The sequence below is a fragment of the Channa argus genome, chromosome 19 (genome assembly GCF_033026475.1).
Source record: "Channa argus isolate prfri chromosome 19, Channa argus male v1.0, whole genome shotgun sequence".
Classification (NCBI taxonomy): Eukaryota; Metazoa; Chordata; class Actinopteri; order Anabantiformes; family Channidae; genus Channa; species Channa argus.
In genome coordinates this window covers 2,199,261-2,220,607 of record NC_090215.1, presented here as the reverse complement: position 1 = coordinate 2,220,607, position 21,347 = coordinate 2,199,261, and the positions used below count along the sequence as shown (strand labels likewise).

General features: G+C 40.1%; 3 protein-coding genes across 6 annotated transcripts; 1 reads left to right on the top strand and 2 right to left on the bottom strand.

The window, feature by feature from the left end:
• Positions 1 to 772: 772 nt before the first annotated feature.
• garem (GRB2 associated, regulator of MAPK1) lies at positions 773 to 11,385 on the bottom strand. Of its 2 annotated transcripts, none has more exons than XM_067487043.1 (6): positions 10,468 to 11,385; positions 8,511 to 8,651; positions 8,291 to 8,421; positions 6,377 to 7,570; positions 5,626 to 5,780; positions 773 to 4,801 (listed from the first exon to the last, which is right to left on the bottom strand). In XM_067487043.1, exons 1-6 carry the CDS (start codon positions 10,586 to 10,588, stop codon positions 3,952 to 3,954), a joined length of 2,592 nt encoding a protein of 863 aa, XP_067343144.1. In that variant the 5' UTR covers positions 10,589 to 11,385; the 3' UTR covers positions 773 to 3,951. The 2 variants fall into 2 exon arrangements, with proteins under 2 accessions (XP_067343144.1, XP_067343145.1); XM_067487044.1 differs by having other exon boundaries at positions 773 to 4,798.
• A 131-nt stretch (positions 11,386 to 11,516) lies between these two features.
• On the top strand, positions 11,517 to 17,089 carry ncf2 (neutrophil cytosolic factor 2). Of its 3 annotated transcripts, none has more exons than XR_010911770.1 (16): positions 11,517 to 11,738; positions 11,941 to 12,023; positions 12,204 to 12,312; positions 12,480 to 12,614; positions 12,883 to 12,990; positions 13,171 to 13,230; positions 13,878 to 13,921; positions 14,368 to 14,509; positions 14,629 to 14,694; positions 15,032 to 15,086; positions 15,193 to 15,227; positions 15,313 to 15,470; positions 15,560 to 15,671; positions 16,175 to 16,292; positions 16,390 to 16,534; positions 16,838 to 17,089. XR_010911770.1 is itself a non-coding variant. In XM_067487046.1 (16 exons), exons 1-15 carry the CDS (start codon positions 11,565 to 11,567, stop codon positions 16,479 to 16,481), a joined length of 1,491 nt encoding a protein of 496 aa, XP_067343147.1. In that variant the 5' UTR covers positions 11,517 to 11,564; the 3' UTR covers positions 16,482 to 16,502; positions 16,838 to 17,089. The 3 variants fall into 3 exon arrangements, 2 of the variants coding, with proteins under 2 accessions (XP_067343147.1, XP_067343146.1); XM_067487046.1 differs by having other exon boundaries at positions 16,390 to 16,502; XM_067487045.1 differs by having other exon boundaries at positions 16,390 to 17,089.
• On the bottom strand, positions 16,694 to 20,909 carry dph2 (diphthamide biosynthesis 2). The gene is made up of 7 exons (XM_067487047.1): positions 20,804 to 20,909; positions 20,208 to 20,382; positions 19,943 to 20,055; positions 19,069 to 19,289; positions 18,293 to 18,982; positions 17,121 to 17,306; positions 16,694 to 16,937 (listed from the first exon to the last, which is right to left on the bottom strand). The coding sequence occupies exons 2-7, from the start codon at positions 20,355 to 20,357 to the stop codon at positions 16,810 to 16,812; spliced, it is 1,488 nt and encodes a 495-aa protein (XP_067343148.1). The 5' UTR covers positions 20,358 to 20,382; positions 20,804 to 20,909; the 3' UTR covers positions 16,694 to 16,809.
• Between the last annotated feature and the right edge of the window lie 438 nt (positions 20,910 to 21,347).

The window sequence follows — 21,347 nt, the reverse complement described above, 5'->3', positions numbered from 1 at the left end:
TGATCAAATGACAAATAGCTATTAATAAAAATTGTTGCACGTTACACCTAAATTGAGTAACTGCTGAGACAATCTCATCCTATTGGAGATTTTTAGTCATATCCATTACTCGCTTGAAACAGCATTATAAGCTTTTTTTACTTTTACATAATTACATTTTGTATAAAGGATGTAGATTCTTATAAGCCCTATAGCTCCGTTTTCAGAGGAACAATCAAAAGACAAGAAATTACCCAGAATGCCTTGTGAATTTATACATAAATGTAAACATTTTGTTTATTGACCCATACAAATGTTAACCATCAGATTACCTTAGTTTAACATGTTAAATACCTTTGCACCAATACTTGTTTGCTTTACAAGGTCTTTTAAAAAAAGAAGAAAAGAAAATCCACCAGAGCCAAGTAGTGATGATGCATAGGAGTTTGTAAGGGCCGAGGAGAGCATGTCAACTTCTAACCTTAGGGACTCTGCTGTGAAGAGCAAACTAAAAAGTCAGGGGAAGGGGCATAAAAAAAGTAAACACACACACACACACACACACACACACACACACACACACACACACACGGCCTGTGCTTTCCTAAACTGCAGTTTACGTCCATTATTCAAGTGTTGTGTAGCTGATCAATGGTGCCAACCACAGCTGAGCTTGATTAAGACAGGAAGCCATTTTAATTCATCATACAATCAGAGACCATAGACCGTGTTCATGACTCATGATTTTAGTGATGCTGCCAACAGAATTCTTCTCAGCCCAGTGTCACAGTCGTTTCTTTTTTTTTTTTTTTCACAGAAATACTAATAAATTACATCCCAAGCTTGACAGGCTTTAACATTGACTGCTGGGTGAGGGTGTGTGTTCATAGGACTGCGCTGGTAGTGGTTCACAGTTTATATCTCAGAACTATTCAAGTAAAATTAGCAATGGAAGTTTTCCTTTGGTGTGTGTGACACTGTGGAAAAGTACACACATACAGTAATACTACACTGTTTCTGTCCCTCTAATGACATTTGTTTTTGCTCTCCATGGGCTCTTAGGAGGATTGTGGCTGTTGCATAGGAGATTGACTGCTGTGACAAAGTTAGAAGGAAATCTGGAAAATGGACTTAATGACCTTTGGTTGGGTCGGTGTCCACGTAGTGTGACTGAGACTGGTAGTTGTTTCTTTTTCCACGTTGTTTTAATGTCTGGATTAGTAAAACACATAAAACCCAAGTTTTGCTAAATAAAAAAAAAAAAATAGGAACTTCTCTTAATAAAAAGTAATCATTGTTTAAAATTACATTTCCACCTTAATAAAAAAAAAATGTAAGGCTGCTCCTGAGGCACCTTTATACATCTATATGAACATTCTGAGAATGACCGACTGCATAAATAACTCAACTCTGAATCAAGCCGTAGAAAAAGAAAAGAAAGAAAAAAAAAAACAGTTTAGTACCAAAGTAAACTGTTACATTTTAGCTTACATGCCTCTCGTGGTTCTAGGAAAATGGTGACATAACACACCCCCTCAGCTCACGGTGACATGTTGAGACGTGACAAAAAAGTCAAGACGACATGAAAAAGGTTAAACCGAAGTGATACGTCATCATTTAAGGTCTTTGGGTTAAGGCGCTGAAAAGCAAACTTTTTATACGGCGTTGCCTCGGAGGTACTTTCTATACATACAGTATGTGATGAGAACAAAGGAAAAGTACCATTTTAGTTTGGAAAAAAAACATATAGTGCATTCACTTTCTCTACATACTCATATCTAGGCTTATATTCAATGCTCTTCTCTACTTAATTAAATGGAACTCTACCAAAGTGCAGGATGCATAATTTGTGTTTAATGTATAATTCTATGGTCCCTTACCTCTGTTAGTTTTACATTAAAGACGTCATGTTCTTAGGTGTCACCAAGTTCATTTCCAGTTATAAATAACCACAATCTTTCTTTAGCGGAAACGTTTTGGGTTAAACGAATATAGATCAATTAAATGTTATATTAAAAAGGCATCAAGTAGAAATAAGCCGTTGACTTGGCTCAGTCTTACTAGCTTAGGTCTGTAGTGTAGAATATTGCAGATGCAGTCACTGACAGGTGCTTTAGTTTGAAAAAAAAATGTTCAGACTCCTTCACTTTTTCAAAAAGTTGCTATTTTTGCCCATCGGTCTACACACTGTAACCCATTTTAAGTTAAGTTATTTTTTTTGCTAATAATTCAAAATCCCAAACCGAAAACTCTCATTTCTTTCTCATCAAGACTTTGTTAAACCCTTTTGGCCGGAATTACAGCTCTGGAGCTTCTTGGATAAATCTCTGCTAGTTTCCACAGCTGAATTTGGTTCTTTCTCCCTGACAGATTCCCTCAAGCTCCATCAGACTGGATGGCGAAGTGTTTGTGAACTGACATCTCCAGGTCTCTCCACAAATGTTCTATGAGGTTTAAGTCTTAGTTGGGCCACTCAAGGACAGTCAGAGACTTGTCCCAAGGACACAGCACTGTTTTCTTAGCTATATGCCTTGAATCATGGTCATACTAAAAGGTTGGACCATCACCCATGTCTCAGGTCTGATACTCTCTCTTAAGAACATCCCTGTCTTTGGCTGCATTCAGTTGTGTAAAGAGTGACCGTTGGATTCCTAGTTATCTGGTCCTCAATGTCCAGTTCCTCAGTTTAGCAAAGGCAAAGCTATGAAGACTCAAGGTGTTTCCAGACACCATTCTTTTTCCAATTAACAAGGCCTTTGCATCCTGGAAACATTCAAGGTTTTTAGAAATCATTTTATGCCATTGTCCTGTTCTGTGACTCACCACATCATGTTATGGTTGGGGTCTCCAGAGAGTTACTTCTTGACCTGGTATTTGTCCTGACATGCAGTGTGAATTGTGCAACAATATGTACACAGATCTGTGCCTTTCTGAATCTGAATCCAGTTGATTTCATTTGCTTTGGGTAAGAAAGACAAACCGGATTCACGTGACCACAATATGAAGCTACAGCAAAGGGTCTTAATACTATAGTTAATAAGAGTTTTTGATTTGGAATTATTTGCTAATTAAATATACACACACACACACCAATGACCCACAATGAGGATCAAACATCAATGATGGTTAAAGTTTAGCTGATTTTAACCAGTTAATGTGCTGACAGGGGTTAACCCCATAATGACACATCACAGTTCATAATATTAATGTTGTGGCTGATAAGTGTAAATATGACTCAACTTTGTAACGGCTTACAGTGTGTAAAATCCCAGACAAAAAAAGCATTTATCCTGTTTATAGCAAAACCTAGTCGGTAGCAACACGCTTTCGCCTGATGTTAAACTGATCTGCTGCATCTCCGATTTGTACGGTTTTATCCCACATGCAAAAAGTTTGGATGATTGAATTAAATGAACATACTCACCACCGTCACTCTTATGTTCTGCCCATCAGTAAACCATGGGCTCCGGGGTGTTTGTCTACTTAGAGCTTAGAAAGAGTTTAAAGAGGTAAAATATCCCTGCTGTTGAAAACAAGAATGCAGGACTGAATCCCCTACAAGAACATTAAAAACAGCGTAGACCCCATAACTGCATTACCACAGCAGAAATAGATGAAGTTTTTCTTTTTTTCCTGTTTTAAAAACACACAATGTCCTCATCAAGCAGACCTCAATTATGTGTTCTTGTTAGTGTTCACATTGAATATGTTTGAATTAGGATTTGTTGAATGACATAAAAACTAGTGGGCTCCTAAGTAGCTAACATGAAACTTTCTGCGTGAAAGTGCCAAACGATTCCTTTCGATTGGCAAACAGCAGACTGTGCGTGGGCTGGGGAGCCCAGCTGTCTTTCCCAGGAGGAGGACACGAGTTCATATAACACAAAAACAAACTTTGTGGTTTGCTGTGCATAGCATATATACTGAAGGCATGACTACCCCTGCTTTACGACAGGATTTAGTGTCACATACTTAGATCTTGGGTCTCCACCCGTTTATGAACTGCATGAGCTTCTTCACCTGCAGTTTGCTTAATTTGAAGTCCTCAGAAAGAATCTCCTCCGTGAGCTGCAGCAGTAAATTCCCATCGATCTTCTCAGACACAAAGAGACAAACGATGTCCTCTGACAGGCCAATGAATCTGAGAGATTTGGACACCTCTTCAATAGAAAGTCCAGCCAGGCTGGGCGGCGGCTGCCACTGAGCACTGAGAGGAAACGGTGGACAGTTAGGAGTTATTGAGTTAGAAATGGAATATATGTCTTTGGTGCCCTGCTCATGTTGAGCGAGTGAACAATTTGAAGTCGCCTGCTTACTGCCGCCAACCGACCTTGACAGCGAGTCTGTGCACTTAGATTTTGGTGTTCTCGGTGGCAAGATGGGGCAGGAGAGGCTCTGCTTAGTGTTGGACTCCTCTATTTGCTTGTCTCTGTACATTTCTGAGCTGTAACTCGAAGATTTGGTGCAGAACTGATTCCGAGAGGTGTTCTGCAGCCTGAAGTCCTTACTGCTGTGTGCTTGCTCCCGGCCGTCAAAGTCCACAAGACTCGAAGTGCAGGTTTTCGGGTTGCTTGGGGACCTCTTTCGGGGGTAACTGTAGTAACTGCGACAGCTAGTTGGCAGAAATTCCTCCATGCAGTCTGATTGTCCTCCACTAAAGTTATTTGGCCAAGACAGCCTGGAGGACATCCCATCTGATGGCAGGTCACCACTGGACAAAGCAGCATTTGGCTCAGGGCTGTTGGATTTACCCCAGTTACAGGGGTAGCACACAGGACTTTGCTCTTGTGAGTCACCTGCTTCTTGCTCACATGTTCCACTACTAGGAAAAGAAAATATGATTTAGAGACAGAAGAGCAGACACGTAGGCCTCAAGATATCATTCAAATGAACAAAAAAAGAAAAAAGTGGATAACACAGAAGGACTACAGGACTATAATACATCAGCATGTTATACTGGGACTTCCGAGTTTATACAACCGCTCTTTTTGTCAGAGCAAATAGAATTTCAGGATCCTTTCTTTCTTTGAGGCTCTTTCATATCTATACTGCATGATACAGACAAGGAGGATTTGATGTGTACTTGCATAGCAAACCGTGTCAACCAAAATGTTGAAATGCTATGCAAGCATGGGTCAGAGACAAATGTCATGGGATTCCAATTAGTGATCAGTGCAAATACTGTACTGTCAGTCTACTCTGATCGTTTTGCACAGGCAGTGTTAAATGATGACGTGGCCTGTCCCTGAAAACGCACATATAACTTGTAGTGAGGTTATACATAGCACCTCATTTACTCATTTGTATTCATTCATTCATTTGTAGTATCTTCATCATTTTTTTTTTTTTTTTTGCCAGTGGCAATTTTAGTGTTAGCAAAATTACGCAGTTCTCTTCTGTATCCATTTACGCTTTGACCGGACGGGACACGTCACCTGTCTGGCACCTCGGTGAAGTGACTTTTGCTCCCCCCTGTAAAAATAGTGCCTCCCATCTTGCCAAGACGCAGGGCAGTGTGCGTGTTCTCTTTGCAGAAAACATTTGCATTTACTGCATCTTTGTAGCTTAGATAGCTGATTAAACAGGCCTTACTGTTATTAGGTGTAACTGCTGTCGTGTTTGCTCTGGAATGCTACCAGTTCTTACATGTTATGGAGACCAGAGGAGTAATAAGAGAGGGTTGGACTTGGAGACCGGGTCTCATGCTGCCGTGGCTTCGACAGGAGGGGCACCGATGGCATCTGTTTTAAACTTCGCGGAGGGATCGGTGGGGCGTTCAAAAGACGACATTCTTCCTTCACCTAAAGAGAAAATGACTCAAACTGATGTCTGCAAAACTGCGAATGTTAGACACTGATTTACTTAATAACATTATGATTTTCATAGAACCAAATGGTGTTTTTGATGTTCTTTATGCATTTGTTCTGGAGAAGCTATATAAAGCATCTATATTCAGTAATAACCACTTTTTTATTGGTCGTTCCTGCACTGGATTTAAGTTGTGTAAACGTGAAGTCTTCACAGTTTTCACACAATTTTCTCATTCACAACACTTCAGACTTTACTGCTAAGTGTCATCACACCATGTCAGAGATCTATTAAGTTTAATCAAAGCCAGATCTCAAGAAAACAGCCCGTTATAAGAACCTTAACATGCCAAGTCCTGTCAGTGTGTGTATGATGTGCCATCACATATCATATCATATGCAGATATAAGCGATTAACATCATTTTTAAAAACGATGCAAGTCTGTTTGGTGGTGCTTTGAACTGACGCATGCATCCATAGTACCTGATGTATTTTGTGACAAAGTGACAGCTGTTTGCTGTAAGACTTAACAGCACCTCAAGAACCAAATCAAGTAAAACTGAATTTTTATATAATGGATGATACTCACAGCTTCGGACTTCGGTGGGACTGGCGGTGGCATAAGGGAAACATCTGGACTGGTTATGGCACCAAGGGGACAGGTGACTGGGTATGACAGGGCTGCCATTGTATCACTGCCGTTGTTGATTCCTCGGACCCCCTCACATAAAGAGGGTTTTGAGAACTGGCCTCTCAAATTATCCAACCACAGCTCTTCATAGGGAACGTCCAACTTGTTGAAGGATGGTTGCTTGTTTGTGCTGTCCAAAGGCTCCGGATACAAGTGTTCATTTTCTCCTGAGTCTGGGGGAATGCAATCCGAGGGAAGAAGAGCCCAGTCTCCACACAGTGTCATACAGCCCTGCAAGTTGACCTCACTGTTACCATGCAGGTTGCTGCCATACACGCATACAGAGAGGCGGTGGAAGGACTGGGTGAGTTCATCCCGGGCATAAGTTAAAGAGCTGGGAACCTGCATATGGTTCGGACACCCATTGGAACTGCTGCTGCTTCCACTGCAGGTCCCATTCCCACTGCTTTTCTTGGGGCTCTTACCATCCTCATTCCAGTCCGTCCGCACATCCCGCACTGCACGAGAATAGTCATCTATGTCAAACTGCTCCTGGCAGAAGGAGAACCAGCGATGTACCATGGTGTCCAGCCACAGCTCTCCTTGCAAAAGCTCCTCTGGAATAATAAAGCGAGGCATTGCCATATGAAAGGGAAAATGGATAGGGATAATTTTGTTGCTCCGGAGAATGCAGCACACCACCACTGTCTTTGTCTGAATGTTGACCAATTTGTAGCGATGGCCCTCTCGGATCAGATGGAGGTCATGCTGGTTTCGAGGTGGACTGCTGGGTACCATGACATTGACTGGAAGACGGGTCTTCTCCACAATGTTCCTGATGGTGTGCTCGCCATCCTGCATCTGCAGCTCCAGTGGGCTACACGTGCTGAACCGGCCTTTACACTGGAAAGGAAGGCTTATGCTCTCATTGGTGCGATGGTTCATGCAGATCAGACAAGGCATCTTGCTTCGACCAATCTTACTGATGGAGTTGAGCTTTCCTATCTTCTTAAAAATGGTGTTGAATCTTGATTTTTCTTTAGACGTCTTGGCATACAGAATCTCAGCCTGGCCCATTAATGTCAGTTCATCACCAGTGCTTAGTGTAATGTTGTAAACTTCTGTGTCATCATTGCAATCTCCTGAAGCCATCTGTGAAAAGTTAATACATGGAAAGAGTAAACTGGGATCAACATTTTTGTAGGTCTGAAAAAACATCATTCTAAAAGTTTCTCTTTGTATACTTTATATTATGGTGTACAGGGCTGCGACCAATAAACCCTGGGAGGGTTGAGCGAGCATTTTAAATTGAAACATATTTGGTTTTTAACTGTATGCTAGGATTTCAGTAATTCAAGGCACCAGCAATGTTAGCAGATCTGAACAATGGCTTCAGGGGTGATCTCTGTCTCTCTGCTTGATCAAGGGTGGGGCTCAGTTGTCACACACACACACACACACACACACACACACACACACACAGGATAGCTGAGAGAGGTGACAGCAGGCAGAGAGCTCAGGTAAAGTGCAACTCAAGTTGATAATGTATGTGTGTATGAATGAAAGAAAGCTCAGTGAATAACAATCCAGTAAAATAATTAATCTAACTCATTAAATGATCAAGTGCAAAAAAAAAGTGATCATTTAAGTTCCTGTCCACCTGTACAGAAATAACAATACCTGGCTAGTTGTAAAAGGTGCCACCTAAATTTTGTGCTGGTGCTTCCTACATTTTTAGGAAGGAGCACCACTGCTACTAGTGGAAACATGTCTGGAGCCCTGGAATACACTGTCCGAAAAAAAACCCGAGTTTGAGGAACACAAAAAACTCCAAAAGCCATAATAACAAATAATAAAACCGATCAAATATACCTTAACATTAAAAGTGATTTCCTCCATGACATACACTCTTTCGGGGAATGCTTTGGCCACCTCCTCCACGCTGTTAAAGTACAGCACTGGCTCCTTGACATCTCTGTCCTGCTCAAGTAACTTGAACTGACCTTAAGTACGATAACGCACACAAAACAATCAAGGTCAATCCAATAACTGAGAAACGGTTTCAAATATCAGCAACCTGCTGATAGCTTACCTTCATAGTGTACTGGGATTTCTATTTTGGGCCCTATGACATAGTGTCCCTCCTCCAGACTGTGAGCAGTAATAGTCGTCCACTGACGGCAGGAATGAATCAAGAGGTAGTCGTTGTCTCTGAGCCCTTCAACCAACTGACCTGCATGAAAGAAAACCACACATTATATCTTACAACCCAAGACATACTGTCATGAGTCTTCGAGATGTAACAGAAATTTAAGTTTAAAATGTACAACAATTTTACTAAACCTTTAGAATAACTTTCAGAATGTCACTTGACACAACAGAGGTTTTGAATTTTGATTTACTTATAAGTATGACATCTCCAAGACAAATTTTTATTTAATTCTTTTTTTTTGCCCTTCGGCTTATCCCGTAAATTCAAGGTCAGCACAGCGGATCATTGTCCACATGATGATTTGGCACAGTTTTTTGGTTTACGCAGGATGCCCTTCCTGACGCAACCCTCCCCAGTTTCTACTCAGCATGGACTGGCACTGCACAGATGGTGATGGGAATGGGTTGTTAGGGGTTCGGTGTCTTGCCCGAGACACTTCGACATATAGTCGGGACCAGCGATCAAACCACTGACCCTGTGGTCCATGGGTGACTGCCTTAGCAATCACATGTTGAAGTGTCCCTGGGCAAGACCCTGAACCCCGAACAGCCCATCCCCATCTATGCAGCGCCGGTCCCAAGCCCGGAAGAAATTGGGGAGGGTTGTGTCAGGAAGGGCCCTGTGGTGACCCTGAACTCACAGGATAAGCTGAAAGGACGAAAAAATATTAATAATTTAAATATCCTAACTAGATACAAAGCGGTGTTATAGTATGATGGCACTAAAATAAATTGTAAGCAATTTTAGTGATTGTCTTAAACAATAATCATCATATGGAAAGAAAAACCTGGTGACTTTTTCCTATATAGAAAAAATATATTAAACACACCCATCAGGCCGAACAATATTACCACCTGTTCAGGTGGTGGAGTTCTACTAAAGTGCATTATGAGAATTCATTCCAAATTAATTAATTCAAAATCCTTCATTTTAAATAGGGTTTTGCTGTAGTACCTAATAAATTGCCCAGTGAGTGTATATATCAAGTGTGAGCCTCACTGGTTGCTCCACTCACCCAAAGTATTGGGTTACACAACACACTTACTAATGTCCTAATCTATACCAATGTTAAATGCAAGAATGACCATTTCAAAGAAGCAGAACAACACATGAAGGTTAGCAGAGTGTGACAGAACATTAGAACAAAATATTTTCTGCTGCTATTATAATGACAGATTCACTTAATTAATTTTTGCAAAACATATGGTACAAACCCTAATTAATGCTTGTGTTAGTGCATGTGAGCCACAGCGGATGTTTTCAATTGAGCTATTATTTGAGGTTTCTGAGGTTGTCACATTTTTGCCTAAACACATTTCGCTGACTACTGAACAAGGGTAAAGATTTTTTTTTCAGCCTTGACTGAACAATACAGTAGATGTGATTAGGGTTGAAGCGCAGCCTGCTACAACAACTAAATCTTTGCACTGTCCGTGTGGCTTTACCATGATTAGCACACACTATCAAGTCACTGTGTTGCGCAATGAAAGTCTCTTCTAGTGCATTTATTGCGTTCTAAAACTAATATCTAATATTTAGTCAAACTGCTGGTTTGAGTTGCACGGTTAGCATAACGTGTGACTACAGGACACAAAACACCACTATTTTAGTGAACACTGTTATATGCTGAAGAATTAGCTGATGAAAGAAACATAGATTTCATCTTCATCAATTATAGATGATCTTTATACTTACACTAAACATTTTTAAAAGACATTTCAGGTAACCGTAACTTGTCCAACAAACTACTTCACTGTTGACCTAGGCTAACAAGTGTACTTTAGCTACTAAGTAGCAGGTTAGCAAACGCTGGGTTAAGACTCAAAAACTTACGAACCGTTATCCAGCTTGACAATCTGAGGCAACCTGTAAGCACTGACAAGTTGATCTAATGGCAAGGACGTCGTGCTCCACGTAACTTCTTTTAAATTGTTGTATAACATGGTTCCAATGTCCATTTTGCTAGATTAACGCTACATTAGCCAACTGCAGAGCTAGCTGGGGTAACTACGGTCACAAACGATTATGCTAAGCTAACAAACTTTACATTATATCATCTCTCCATTAATAACTTCATATTTGCCGCGATTCGCTTTAGTCGTCACACATTTCTCTTCTCCACTGTCCATCACTAAAGTCCGTTGCCTGATAATATGGAACAGCCATGTTTGTTTAGCTAGCGACAGCTACTTCAGGGCAACTGATCTAAAGTCAAGCAGATCAATAACGGAAATACGTATTTTGTCCTTAGAAAATAAGAGTATTATTTACTTTGGGCTATAAACGAAAACGAAAACAAAAAACAGACGAAACGTAAAATACTTTCTCGGAAAAATCGTCGATTTACCTTAGCAAACACAGATATACTGTGCTGCGGAGATCACAAGCAATGTGTTTTTAAAGAATTCACCGGAAGTTTAATTTTGTTTCATAAAGTGGTGCTGCCCTGGTGCTGCTAACAATTTTCAATATTAAAGACAAACAGATGCTCCAGTTGCATGGGTTTGTAGTTCACGTTGAAAAACAACACCAATATCCTCATTCTGTGTTTTACAATGACAACTACTAAACAGCTAAAGTCTATCATCTCTCAAAAAGCAGAAATGTAGAAGGAGTGATGCTTTTCCCCTGTGGAAATAATTCATGTAAAACACCCAGTTTATAATGCATAAGCTGGTCATAAAGATAGTAACTGGCTAAAAACTAAACCCAAATGAGATTTGCCTGAGTCAAACACTAACAAACACTGAATTGCAGCAAAGAAACGCATGGGGAAGCAAAAACAAGTACTGGGCCTTAAAATTTGGTTGTGGTGCAAATACACTCTAAATTTACCAACAGTGGGTGTCATCACACTTCCTTATCTTGCTGCTTAAAATCAGAAGAGCTTCCCTCATTTGGCGTGCAGTTCAGTAAACCTCCCGACCCGCAGCTATGTCTTTTGTGGACACTCTGCGCCAGTGGGATGAAGCTGTCAGTTGTGTTGACAGACAGGATTTGTCAGAAGCTCTCAGGATTTTTTTGTCAATCCAAGAACCAAACTCCAAAATCTGTTTTGATATTGGGTGTCTGCATCTTCTTAACCAAGAGCTGGATGCTGCAGAAAAGGTACGTCTAAAGCATTGCACGCTGTATTTATATAATTAATTATTACTCAACAAAAAAGTAATATCTTGTTGAGAAAACTGCAATATACGCACTTTTTAAAATTACACTGTCTGAAAGTGCCAGTCACTGAGAAAGAAGAAGTACAGTTTGCTGTTTCTCCTTTCTTCTAGAGGAAGTCACTATGTTTTCTCATTTTTCTCAGGCGTTTGATTACAGCATACGCAAGGATGAACATCTGGCTGTTGCCTTCTTTCAAAGAGGAATCACCTTTTACAGAAAGAAAAGGCAAGACACAGCTGTCACCTGACAAAATGGTCACATAGTAGTACACTTTCATGAGTAGCAGTCATTTTAAAACGCTGTGTAATAAACACCGTGTGCTGTAATTGTTATAAATTTAGATTTTTACTCGCTCACTGTAAAAATTACATGCAACATAATTAAATGGATTATTCCTGTTCAAAGGTATGAGGAGAGTTTAGGTGATTTCCAACATGCCTTCAAAGCCCTAAGAGGCAACCAGCTGATAGATTACAAAGCACTTGGTCTCAGATACAAATTATATGCATGTGAGGTAAGAACTTTATGATATGATAGGATATTACAGTGTCATAAATACCTTAATTTATGTTTTATATGTCTTTGTAACCTTATCCTTATTATATGATTTACACATTTTTTGTATATTTATTTTGCTCCGTTCTCAAGTAGATGTTTCTCTAACACAATGTCTCCTTCCAGGTTCTCTGCAACATGGCTCTGGCTGAGGCTCAGCTGGGAAACTGGAAAAAAGCTCATGAAAACCTTGTTAAGGCTAAGAGCTACAAGACAGAGGCCAAGCTTGGTCTGATTAACAAAGCTCATGAGTCAACCCTGGTTAGTTATAATGTGGCCACTCTTATCATAATCCATGGGTGCAATAAAATATCTTGAGGCTTCACTTATCAATGACACATCTAATTCAGTTGTTCTTTCTATTTTAAAGTGATGGCAGGGCAGATACGTATCTTTATCAGTGAATTGATTAAGTGTATATGCTAATAAATACAAACCACTCGAGGTTAAAGGTCAAATGTACAGCATCTGTTGAAAATCGCTGGTATCAGCAACTGAAGTGGAATTTTCTCTCTTGTCTGTTCAACAGAAACAGAAGCTTTTTAAACTAGTGGAGTTTCCATCAAAAGAGCTATTCAAACCAAATAAGCACTATGTTGCGGAGTTGGAGAAAAAGGATTATCTGGGCAAAGCAAAGGTAATAGAGATTCTCTAATTCCACCGTATTCTTTGTTTCTGTGACATGAGCACCATTCCAGTAAGATGCCAGTTGTGTTACTATAAAGTGCTTAGTCTTTTAAGGGAGATGAATACATTTGAGGTAAAACTTCAGAAGAATGTGAAGTATATAACTTTACTTTTTTGGTATTACCCTCAGGTGGTCGCCTCTGTTGTTCCTCGGGATGACTTCTCTGGATTTGCTCCATTACAGCCACAGGTGACATGGGCTTAACAAAAACAGCACAATCTGATGGAATATTGAAGGGGTTCTGATTTTGGAAGTGTGTGTTAAAACAACAGTCAGGTGCCCATATGAGCGCTGAAACATATTTGAGAGGTTCCTTCAAAAGATGCCTCAAATGGATGTAATTTGTTTCTCACAATAGGTGCATTTTTTCCAAAGTTGCAGGTTAAATCTTTTAAATGTTCCTACCACTCAACGCTGTTGAGACTTGATTTCATTTGACTTAATACATTTAAACTGCTAAGACCTCATGTTAGCTTTAGATACACATTTGCTTACAGGTTTGCAAAGAGCAAGGACTGTGAATTTTGACCTGCATCTTTTTAACTGAAAGGCTTTAAAGAGGAGATCTCAGTACCTCGTTGGTTTTAAAAATGTAAACTTCCTTTATTTACCTCTCGGTGATGATCAAGCAAGGACAAGACAATGTGCAGTATAAATTATTCTGTGATAATTTACCCTTATGTAACACTAAACATGACAATGTTAAAGAGTATTTTTAGTTTTTGTTCTAAGAAACTATTACTGTGAGACTGTACTGCATCGTGCTGGGGACAACTACAGGATGAATGGAACTTTCTGCAACAACACTGACTGGATGCTTCACTTTCACCTCACAGGTTGAAGATGGTCCAACTCGTCCAAAGGAACGAGAGGTTCTCAGGTACAACAATCTATTCTCAGTGTGATCAATTTATAACTACATAGACTAGATGATCACAACAGATGCGATGGTTGGAATTTAACTTCAGCCAAAACTAGTCAATTCGTTCTTAAGTTAGTCTATGTTTCCTGTGTGTATTGCCTTGACCAGTTAGTTTTCTATAACGCTGAGCATCTTTATCTTGAGGGCCACCTACTGTTGAGATTAACAACCAGCAGCTAACACTAACTACACTGTTGACGTCCTTAAGCTGCGACCAGATTTCTTTAAAAACTTGTTTTGAGGTGTAAATTGTTTTTTTGTTTTTCATTTTCCAGCAATCCCAGTAACAAAAAATGACATCCATCCCATTTCCACCAGACTTCGAAGAGCTGTGTGTTGAATCCTTGTGTAAATGCCATCAACTGTGTGTACTGTCTCAGCATGTGTGTCTTATGTTTTCTCAGAGCTTTGGAAGGAGAACCTCACACAGTCCTGTTCGAGTTTGTTCCTGAGACCAGTGATGAACTGGCTGTAGTACCGGGCAACATCGTGTTTGTGCTGCAGAAGGGTGCTGACAACTGGGCCTCTGTAGTCTTCAATGAAAGAGTAAATCCACAATAGACAGTACACTATTTCCAAATGAAATATACACAAACAACCTATGATTCATTTTACATTATGTGACAGCTCTCTCAATTTATACATGACTATCTAATATATTTTAGAGGGGACTTGTTCCTTACAATTACCTGGAACGTTTAGAGATCTCTTTGGCTTCTAAACAGAATGAGGTGAGGAATGAACATTGTTTTCTGCCGTAGTCATGTTGAACACGCTGCACATTTTTAAAAACGCCTTCTGAATATTTCTAAAATCCAAAGTAAGGATTGTGTGGTTGACATTTTGTCCTGAAAATGTTTGATATTGTATGAGTAGTTTTTTTTAAATAATAATTTTAAATTATATTCTTCTAAAATGGCATGTTGTAAAATGTGTCACATTTTTGTCATGACCACCAGATTATATTAGTATGAAACTATGTGTACATTCTGCATACTCCCACACAAAGCACATTTTTAATCCTTTTCTTTTTTTTTTTGGCATTCAAATGGAAATAACTATGAATAGGGAGCACGAACACACCCTAGCCGAGTGCCACCAACCAGACCTAAGAGGACAGAAGGTAAACTTCTAGTAACAAGAATTGAGCAAACTAAACTGCCATTTTCTGGTACAGTACTATATCAGTCACTTGAACACCGCCTTTTTTTCCATCCTCTGTATTAAAGGTCCTGGTGACAGTAATGGAAATGCAGAACGGACGGTACGCTGCTCATCCTGAGTAAGCTGACGTGTTAAGTGTAACAGCTCTTCCTTTGATTTCTCTGACGATCTATGTGTCCTTACAGCCTCAACAGGATGCACAGTCTACTGACAACTCATTTATTGTCAAAGTCCATTTCACATTCAACTTTGCAGTCTCAGTACCACGTGATTCTCCCTATGGGGTCCTGATTGGCAAGATCAGTAAGAAACTGAAACAACCTTCAACAACAATCACCTTGAGGTACAATGCACATAAGAACCTTTCCAGTTTAATTTGGGGATTTTGTCAGTGGTGGATTATAAAATTCAATCCTTTCTTTCCCGATTTAGTTTAACATCTGAGGCCAGCGGAAAAAGTGTAATCAGTGCCAACACAGATATGGAAAGTGTGTGGAGTACTGTCAGTGGTAGACGCCTCACCTTATGGTGCAAAACCAAGGAGGTAAGAAGTGGTCCTCTACTGCTGTGCGACAACTGCACCTTTTCTGCTTGAATATGTAGCATCCTAACGTGGGTATTGGAATGATTTGGTTACTTCTACATTTACCCTGCATAAAATAATCTTACATGCAACTCAACTGGTTTCTGAAGTGTGTGACAAAAAAGATCAAATCAACAGCTTTCGGCTTCTCCCTGCATGTGTCACAGTGGGACGTGTTCCTCACGTTGATTTGGCCCTTCCCGTCACAACGCTCCCATTTTATCTGGGCTCGGGACCGGCACCAAGGTGGTCCTTGGTGGCTGGGCAGGGTCACATCTGGTGGCGTTGGTTTTTGATCGTGCAGCCTTCTGCATCCCAAACCAATGCCCTAAACCCAATGAGCCCCTAAACTAAAGAATTGATTTTGTTGGGAAAACCATGAAGTAACCGCAAACCAAGCTCACATCGATCAACTCATGATTAAACTAAGCAGAAATTTATTTCGTGTATTTTGTGGTTTTAAGCAAAGTGAAGCAAAGGCACAGAAGGGGATTTACCTGGTGGCACTTTATTCATATGAGTCGTCAAATCCAGAAGATCTGTGTTTTCATCAAGGAGACAGAATCACATTGCTCTCTAAAAGTGAGACCATTCTTTTGGCCATTTATTTGTCCTAAATAATCAGAAGTACTGTGATATTATCAAGAAATAGGATTCTAATTCCTAACTTTTTTCTTAGTTAACCAGGACTGGCTGGAAGGGCAATGTAACGGGAATACTGGAATATTCCCTGCATCTTTCGTGGAAGACCTTCCAGTAAAGAACCAGTGATAAGCCCAAATTTGAAAGCAGGTGACTAAGGGCAGCTAAACAGCTGAAAACAGGTTCAGTAAACCCAACCAAAACCATTTTCTCATTAGAATATACATTTTTTTTTTTTTATCTCCAACAATGGTCATGATACTTTTACACAAATGTAAAACATTGTAACCTAAATCATCTATTCTGTGAGTAATATGCTAAAAAACTGGTCATATTTGATACCGGTTTATGAAAAGCATTTATTAATGACTTACGGTAATTACGAGTAATACCCTGAACATGGGTACAGCAGGCATTCATGATTAAATGATGTGCTAAAGACCGTGTTGATTATGAATTATGGGGACGTCCCCTCTTCTTCATAGGCAATAGCTATGCCTCTCCTGCCCTCCACTGCCTTCACCACAGGTGTCTCTCCTAACTTCTGCTCCAAGCCACGCCAACTTCGTTCTGCCAGAAAAGATGCTGAGAAGAGAAGATTTGTCATGATATAGGTCTAATTATGAATGTTTTCTGTATTTATGCAAGCTTTAACATGCATTGGTATCATGCATTGTGTGCAAAATTCTGTGATACACTGTGGATTTATGGAAATTAAAACAAACAATTTCTTAAAATTCAGCGTCAGTTTATTCTCCTGGCTCCTACCAGCGACGTTGGTGTTGGCTACAGTCATCGTCTGGTTCCTTAGGACCACAGAGGAGCAATACGAAGACTCCGCAGAGTCACCTTCCAACAGGTTGTGTCTGCGTAGAGCTCCAGTGATTAAAGACACATCAGTCTCATCTGCCTCCTCCTGTTGCCGATTAGCCAAAGGCACATGACTCTGTCCACCTAGGACACATTTGAGATGGAAAGAAAAAAACAACAAAAAACAAACATTGAACACAGCAAAAAAACTGTCTACAATTTTCATATTGCCACTGATGATAAAAAACTAGTCCCGCGTTTTTGGCTGACAAACAAATTTTTTAAAAAAAGGTATCGCTACTAATTTTTTCTTTTAGACAAAACCAGTACTCAAATTCTGTCCAATTGCAAGAAATTCATTTCAACTCCGTGGCTCTAAAAACATTTTCTCTCAATTTGCCTCAGTTCTTGAGAAAAAAAAAAGATTGAATACCAATCCTGTTTAAAGGCTGTTGGCCTTGCTTGCTCGAAATAAATGACTCACTGTAGTCAGTGGACTTTGGAAAACATGACCTTTCTGCTGCTTTCAATAATGTTGACTATCCCATACACTTGCAGCCATCAGGGCAAGGTTCTGTTTGCAACTTTTATCAGTATTTGTATAAAATAAATCATTTCTCATCTCCCATTGACACTCTGCCATGGTGGTGCCATTTCTGAGACCGTGTGCTATTCTCTTAGCCCACTGTTGTCAAATGCTGACAGCCCCTCTAACAGCTCAAAATATAATACTGAATTGATGCAAATAAATTCTGCACTAATAACTGAAAATGGAACTGCATTCAATATTTTAAGAAACTTCTAATCATTTAAAACATGTCCCAACAGTATTGCAATAAGAGGTCACTTTGGACCGCAATGCAATATACAGTAACAGTAGAAGTGAACAATTTCCAAATGTAGGGCAAAATCATAACTATTACTATTTTACTTACAGTATGAATAAAAAGAACAAACGTTATAACATAGAAGCAATTTATATAATAAATGGAACTTTTTTCCTGGAGGTAACACCGAATTATATTATTCTATCCATTTGATCATTGTTTTAGTGTTTCTCAAAACTGACTAATAGGCCTACACACGCTGAAACCATCAACACAAATAATGTGAGCAAACTTCCATCTGACCTGGTAGGAGTTGTCGAAAGTCTATGACATATTCCTCAGACCACTCTCTGTTCTTGTTGCAGGCCACCTCCATTTCAAACGGTGTCACCACGGGTTTGTAAAACTCACTTGAGTCCAGCAGGGAGTTTTCAGGACATGCGATCAACACAAACACTTCGATTTCAAGAAAGTTTGCAAGTTTGGGCACGTTGAGTTTCCCCATGGCAAATGTGTAGCTCTTCTTGCCAGCCCTGTGAATGGTTTCCTTCAACTGCTGGATAATGGTCAGGTAGTCAGCCACCCCCAGTGTGCCGACAAGGATTCCCACCACGCTGGCATCTTTGGCCCTTTCTATGGCATAATATCGCTTCATGAGTGCACGGTTGATGCTGACTGACTCAGTCCTTCCCTTCAATGTTAGGGGGTCAAATGAGCAAAACGAGCAGCGGTTCCAAGTCATCATGAAGTTCCTCAGAGTGGCTCCCTCCTGGCCAACATAGAACACACTGTAATCTGTTATGCTTGAACCACTTTTTATAAAGATCTGTCTTCCGAACTGATAAATAGCACAGTCGTTTCCTTGCTCTGACGGACTGGTTTCATTATGTTGTCTTGGAATGCGGCCGTGACTGTAACACTGCTCTCCTTCAACAACGACTTCCGAGGGGACAAGGTTTGGATACTCTGGAGACAGGAGAGTCACAAGATCATCTGGGAAAAGAAAATATTTGTATTAGATTAACAGAGAGAAACTATTATCAAACCTTGCTGTGAACGAAGAGATTGTGATATCTTACTTATCGCATGAGCATAGTTGACATCATACAGGATGATTGTGTGACTCTGTGTGTCAGGGTAGAGCTCTTTGAAGGCTGAGGCACATTTCTCCACATCCACAGGCCTTTTCTCAAAGATGTACATCAAGGGCAGTCTTTTAGAAGGACTCAGGCAGGCACTGCCGTAGTGCACAATGCAGTCTGCTCCGACATGCTCTGCATCTACCTCATCCACACAGCAACTGTTCAAGAGAAGAGAGAAAAGCCAAACCACCTAAATCCTTTATCCATACGTTCATGCAGCAGTTGTTACAAGATACCGTGTATGTTTAAACATAATAAAACATAAACCACAGTGGCTAAAGGTGATATTTTAAGGTCAGAGTATGCTTCCTGTATCAATGTAATGCTAATTTTATTATCTTGAAATATTATCAAAGGTCAGCGTGGACGTGTGCGCCGAAAGCAAAATTTCACTCCGTCTACAAAAACCTCAGCAATGACTGCGCATTCACCCAACAGGCAAACTAGGCGCTTGGTATGAGCAACATGTGTGAACTGCTTATTACCCATCACTAATCCTATTCTTGTTAAGAGGTTTTGCAAACACTTAGTTAGTTTGTTGACTCAGCCAAACAGAACAAACAACGTTCGCGTAAGCAATCTATGACTATCCGAGGATGCCCAGAAACTCTGAACCAACCTTTGCCAGTTTAACAGGCCACTGATGATGTGAATGAATGGATAATTACAGGGATGTCTTCACTTACTAAAACATGATTTGTAAAACTATTTATTTCACAAATCCCTTACACTGGATCAAAATTTACTTTAGAGGAGATAAGTGGCTTGAGCGGATGTTTTGAAGTTTTCTCAGTTGAATCTGATCTATTACCTGCCATAGGATGTGTCTCCCAGTATAAATGTCTTGACATTGCAGATTTTCTCAATCTCCACCGCTACTGCAACTGAATCCACCAGCAGCTCGTCAGGAAACTGCAAAGCAACCTGTGAACATAAAGCAATGAATCATTTGGACCAGAGGTTCTAATTACACACTTGGCATAGGTACCTCTGATTTAAACAAACATGTATCATGTATTTATTTCAAATTTCAAAGGATAGACAGCTAATCAATTCCATTTTTACAGTGTGCTCACCTTTTCGAAGTGGTGCTCTCTGATAAAATCACAAGTCTTCTTAATCTCATACGATTCTTCAAGTTTTTCCGGAGCGGTATTGGTCGTCACTGTAATATCTACCACACGCTGAATTACAGTTTCCGAGCTGCTGCTGAATGCGTCAGCCATTGTTTTCACGGACACTCAACAGTACCTGTAAATATACAATAAACTAGTTATCAGCTGGTGAGTATAATAAACACATTAATGATTGATGCTGTAGTAAAACCCTGCTGTGGCTGACAATCTACTCATCATAGCCAGCGTAAATGTTCACCCGTCCATTGATCGGTGTGTAATCTTAACTGTATGTACGTCACCATTGCACATGTGGCTACATCCAATGCTGACAAACAAAAAACGTTAGATTGTAGAAAACCACTTGAAAACAGTTAACTGGAGGTTATGTTGTCTTACGTTAACGAGTGAACCTATGTCAATAACTGACCTCACTAACGTTACTCAGCGCTATAGCGTTATATCATCTGACTCCAGAAGTTTCTTTGTAACATCTCAGTTATTTTAAACTACTGTTTACAACTTGTGCTCTCGTTAACACACACATGTAAACTTACGATTTACTGCCATGTGGTTCTTCTTGAATGTTAAAAGCTTCTTTAACAGATACACATGCTGTCACACCATAACACGTCCGGGTCAAACGGTTTTCAAAATAAAAGCTCGAGTAAACTGATAACGCATTTTTGAGTGGTATTTTTAGACAACTTTAGATTTCTGCTTATGTTTCTGTGTTATCTTCGCTAATTCACTCACTAATGATAAATGGTAAATGGTCTGCACTTATATAGCGCTTTTCTACCTATTGGCACTCAAAGCGCTTTACACTGCTTCTTATTTACCCAATCACACTCACAATCACACACACACTCATACACTAATGGGGGAGCTGCTATGCAGCTGGCCAACACTCACCAGGAACAACTAAGTTGGGGTTCAGTGTCTTGCTCAAGGACACTTCGACATGTGACAGCCGGGGATTGAACCAACAACTGTGAGATTGGTGGACAACCGCTCTACCTTCCTGCGCCACAGTCACTACGAAAATTACTTCTGACATACATACTTGATATAAGCCAGAGGGGAAACAGTAAATGTCGA

Excerpts from the sequence above, each read along its gene's own strand:
- garem (XM_067487043.1), bottom strand. The coding sequence starts at position 10,588 with ATGGACATTGGAACCATGTTATACAACAATTTAAAAGAAGTTACGTGG. Across the intron at positions 8,422-8,510 it reads AATCCCAGTACACTATGAAG|GTCAGTTCAAGTTACTTGAG; the intron begins GTAAGCTATCAG and ends ATCGTACTTAAG. Across the intron at positions 4,802-5,625 it reads TCCTCTGGTCTCCATAACAT|TAGTGGAACATGTGAGCAAG; the intron begins GTAAGAACTGGT and ends TTCTTTTCCTAG.
- ncf2 (XM_067487046.1), top strand. The coding sequence starts at position 11,565 with ATGTCTTTTGTGGACACTCTGCGCCAGTGGGATGAAGCTGTCAGTTGT. Across the intron at positions 12,615-12,882 it reads AAGCTCATGAGTCAACCCTG|AAACAGAAGCTTTTTAAACT; the intron begins GTTAGTTATAAT and ends TCTGTTCAACAG. Across the intron at positions 13,922-14,367 it reads AAGGAACGAGAGGTTCTCAG|AGCTTTGGAAGGAGAACCTC; the intron begins GTACAACAATCT and ends ATGTTTTCTCAG.
- dph2 (XM_067487047.1), bottom strand. The coding sequence starts at position 20,357 with ATGGCTGACGCATTCAGCAGCAGCTCGGAAACTGTAATTCAGCGTGTG. Across the intron at positions 18,983-19,068 it reads CAACTATGCTCATGCGATAA|ATGATCTTGTGACTCTCCTG; the intron begins GTAAGATATCAC and ends TTCTTTTCCCAG. Across the intron at positions 16,938-17,120 it reads AGCCAACACCAACGTCGCTG|CATCTTTTCTGGCAGAACGA; the intron begins GTAGGAGCCAGG and ends TTCTCTTCTCAG.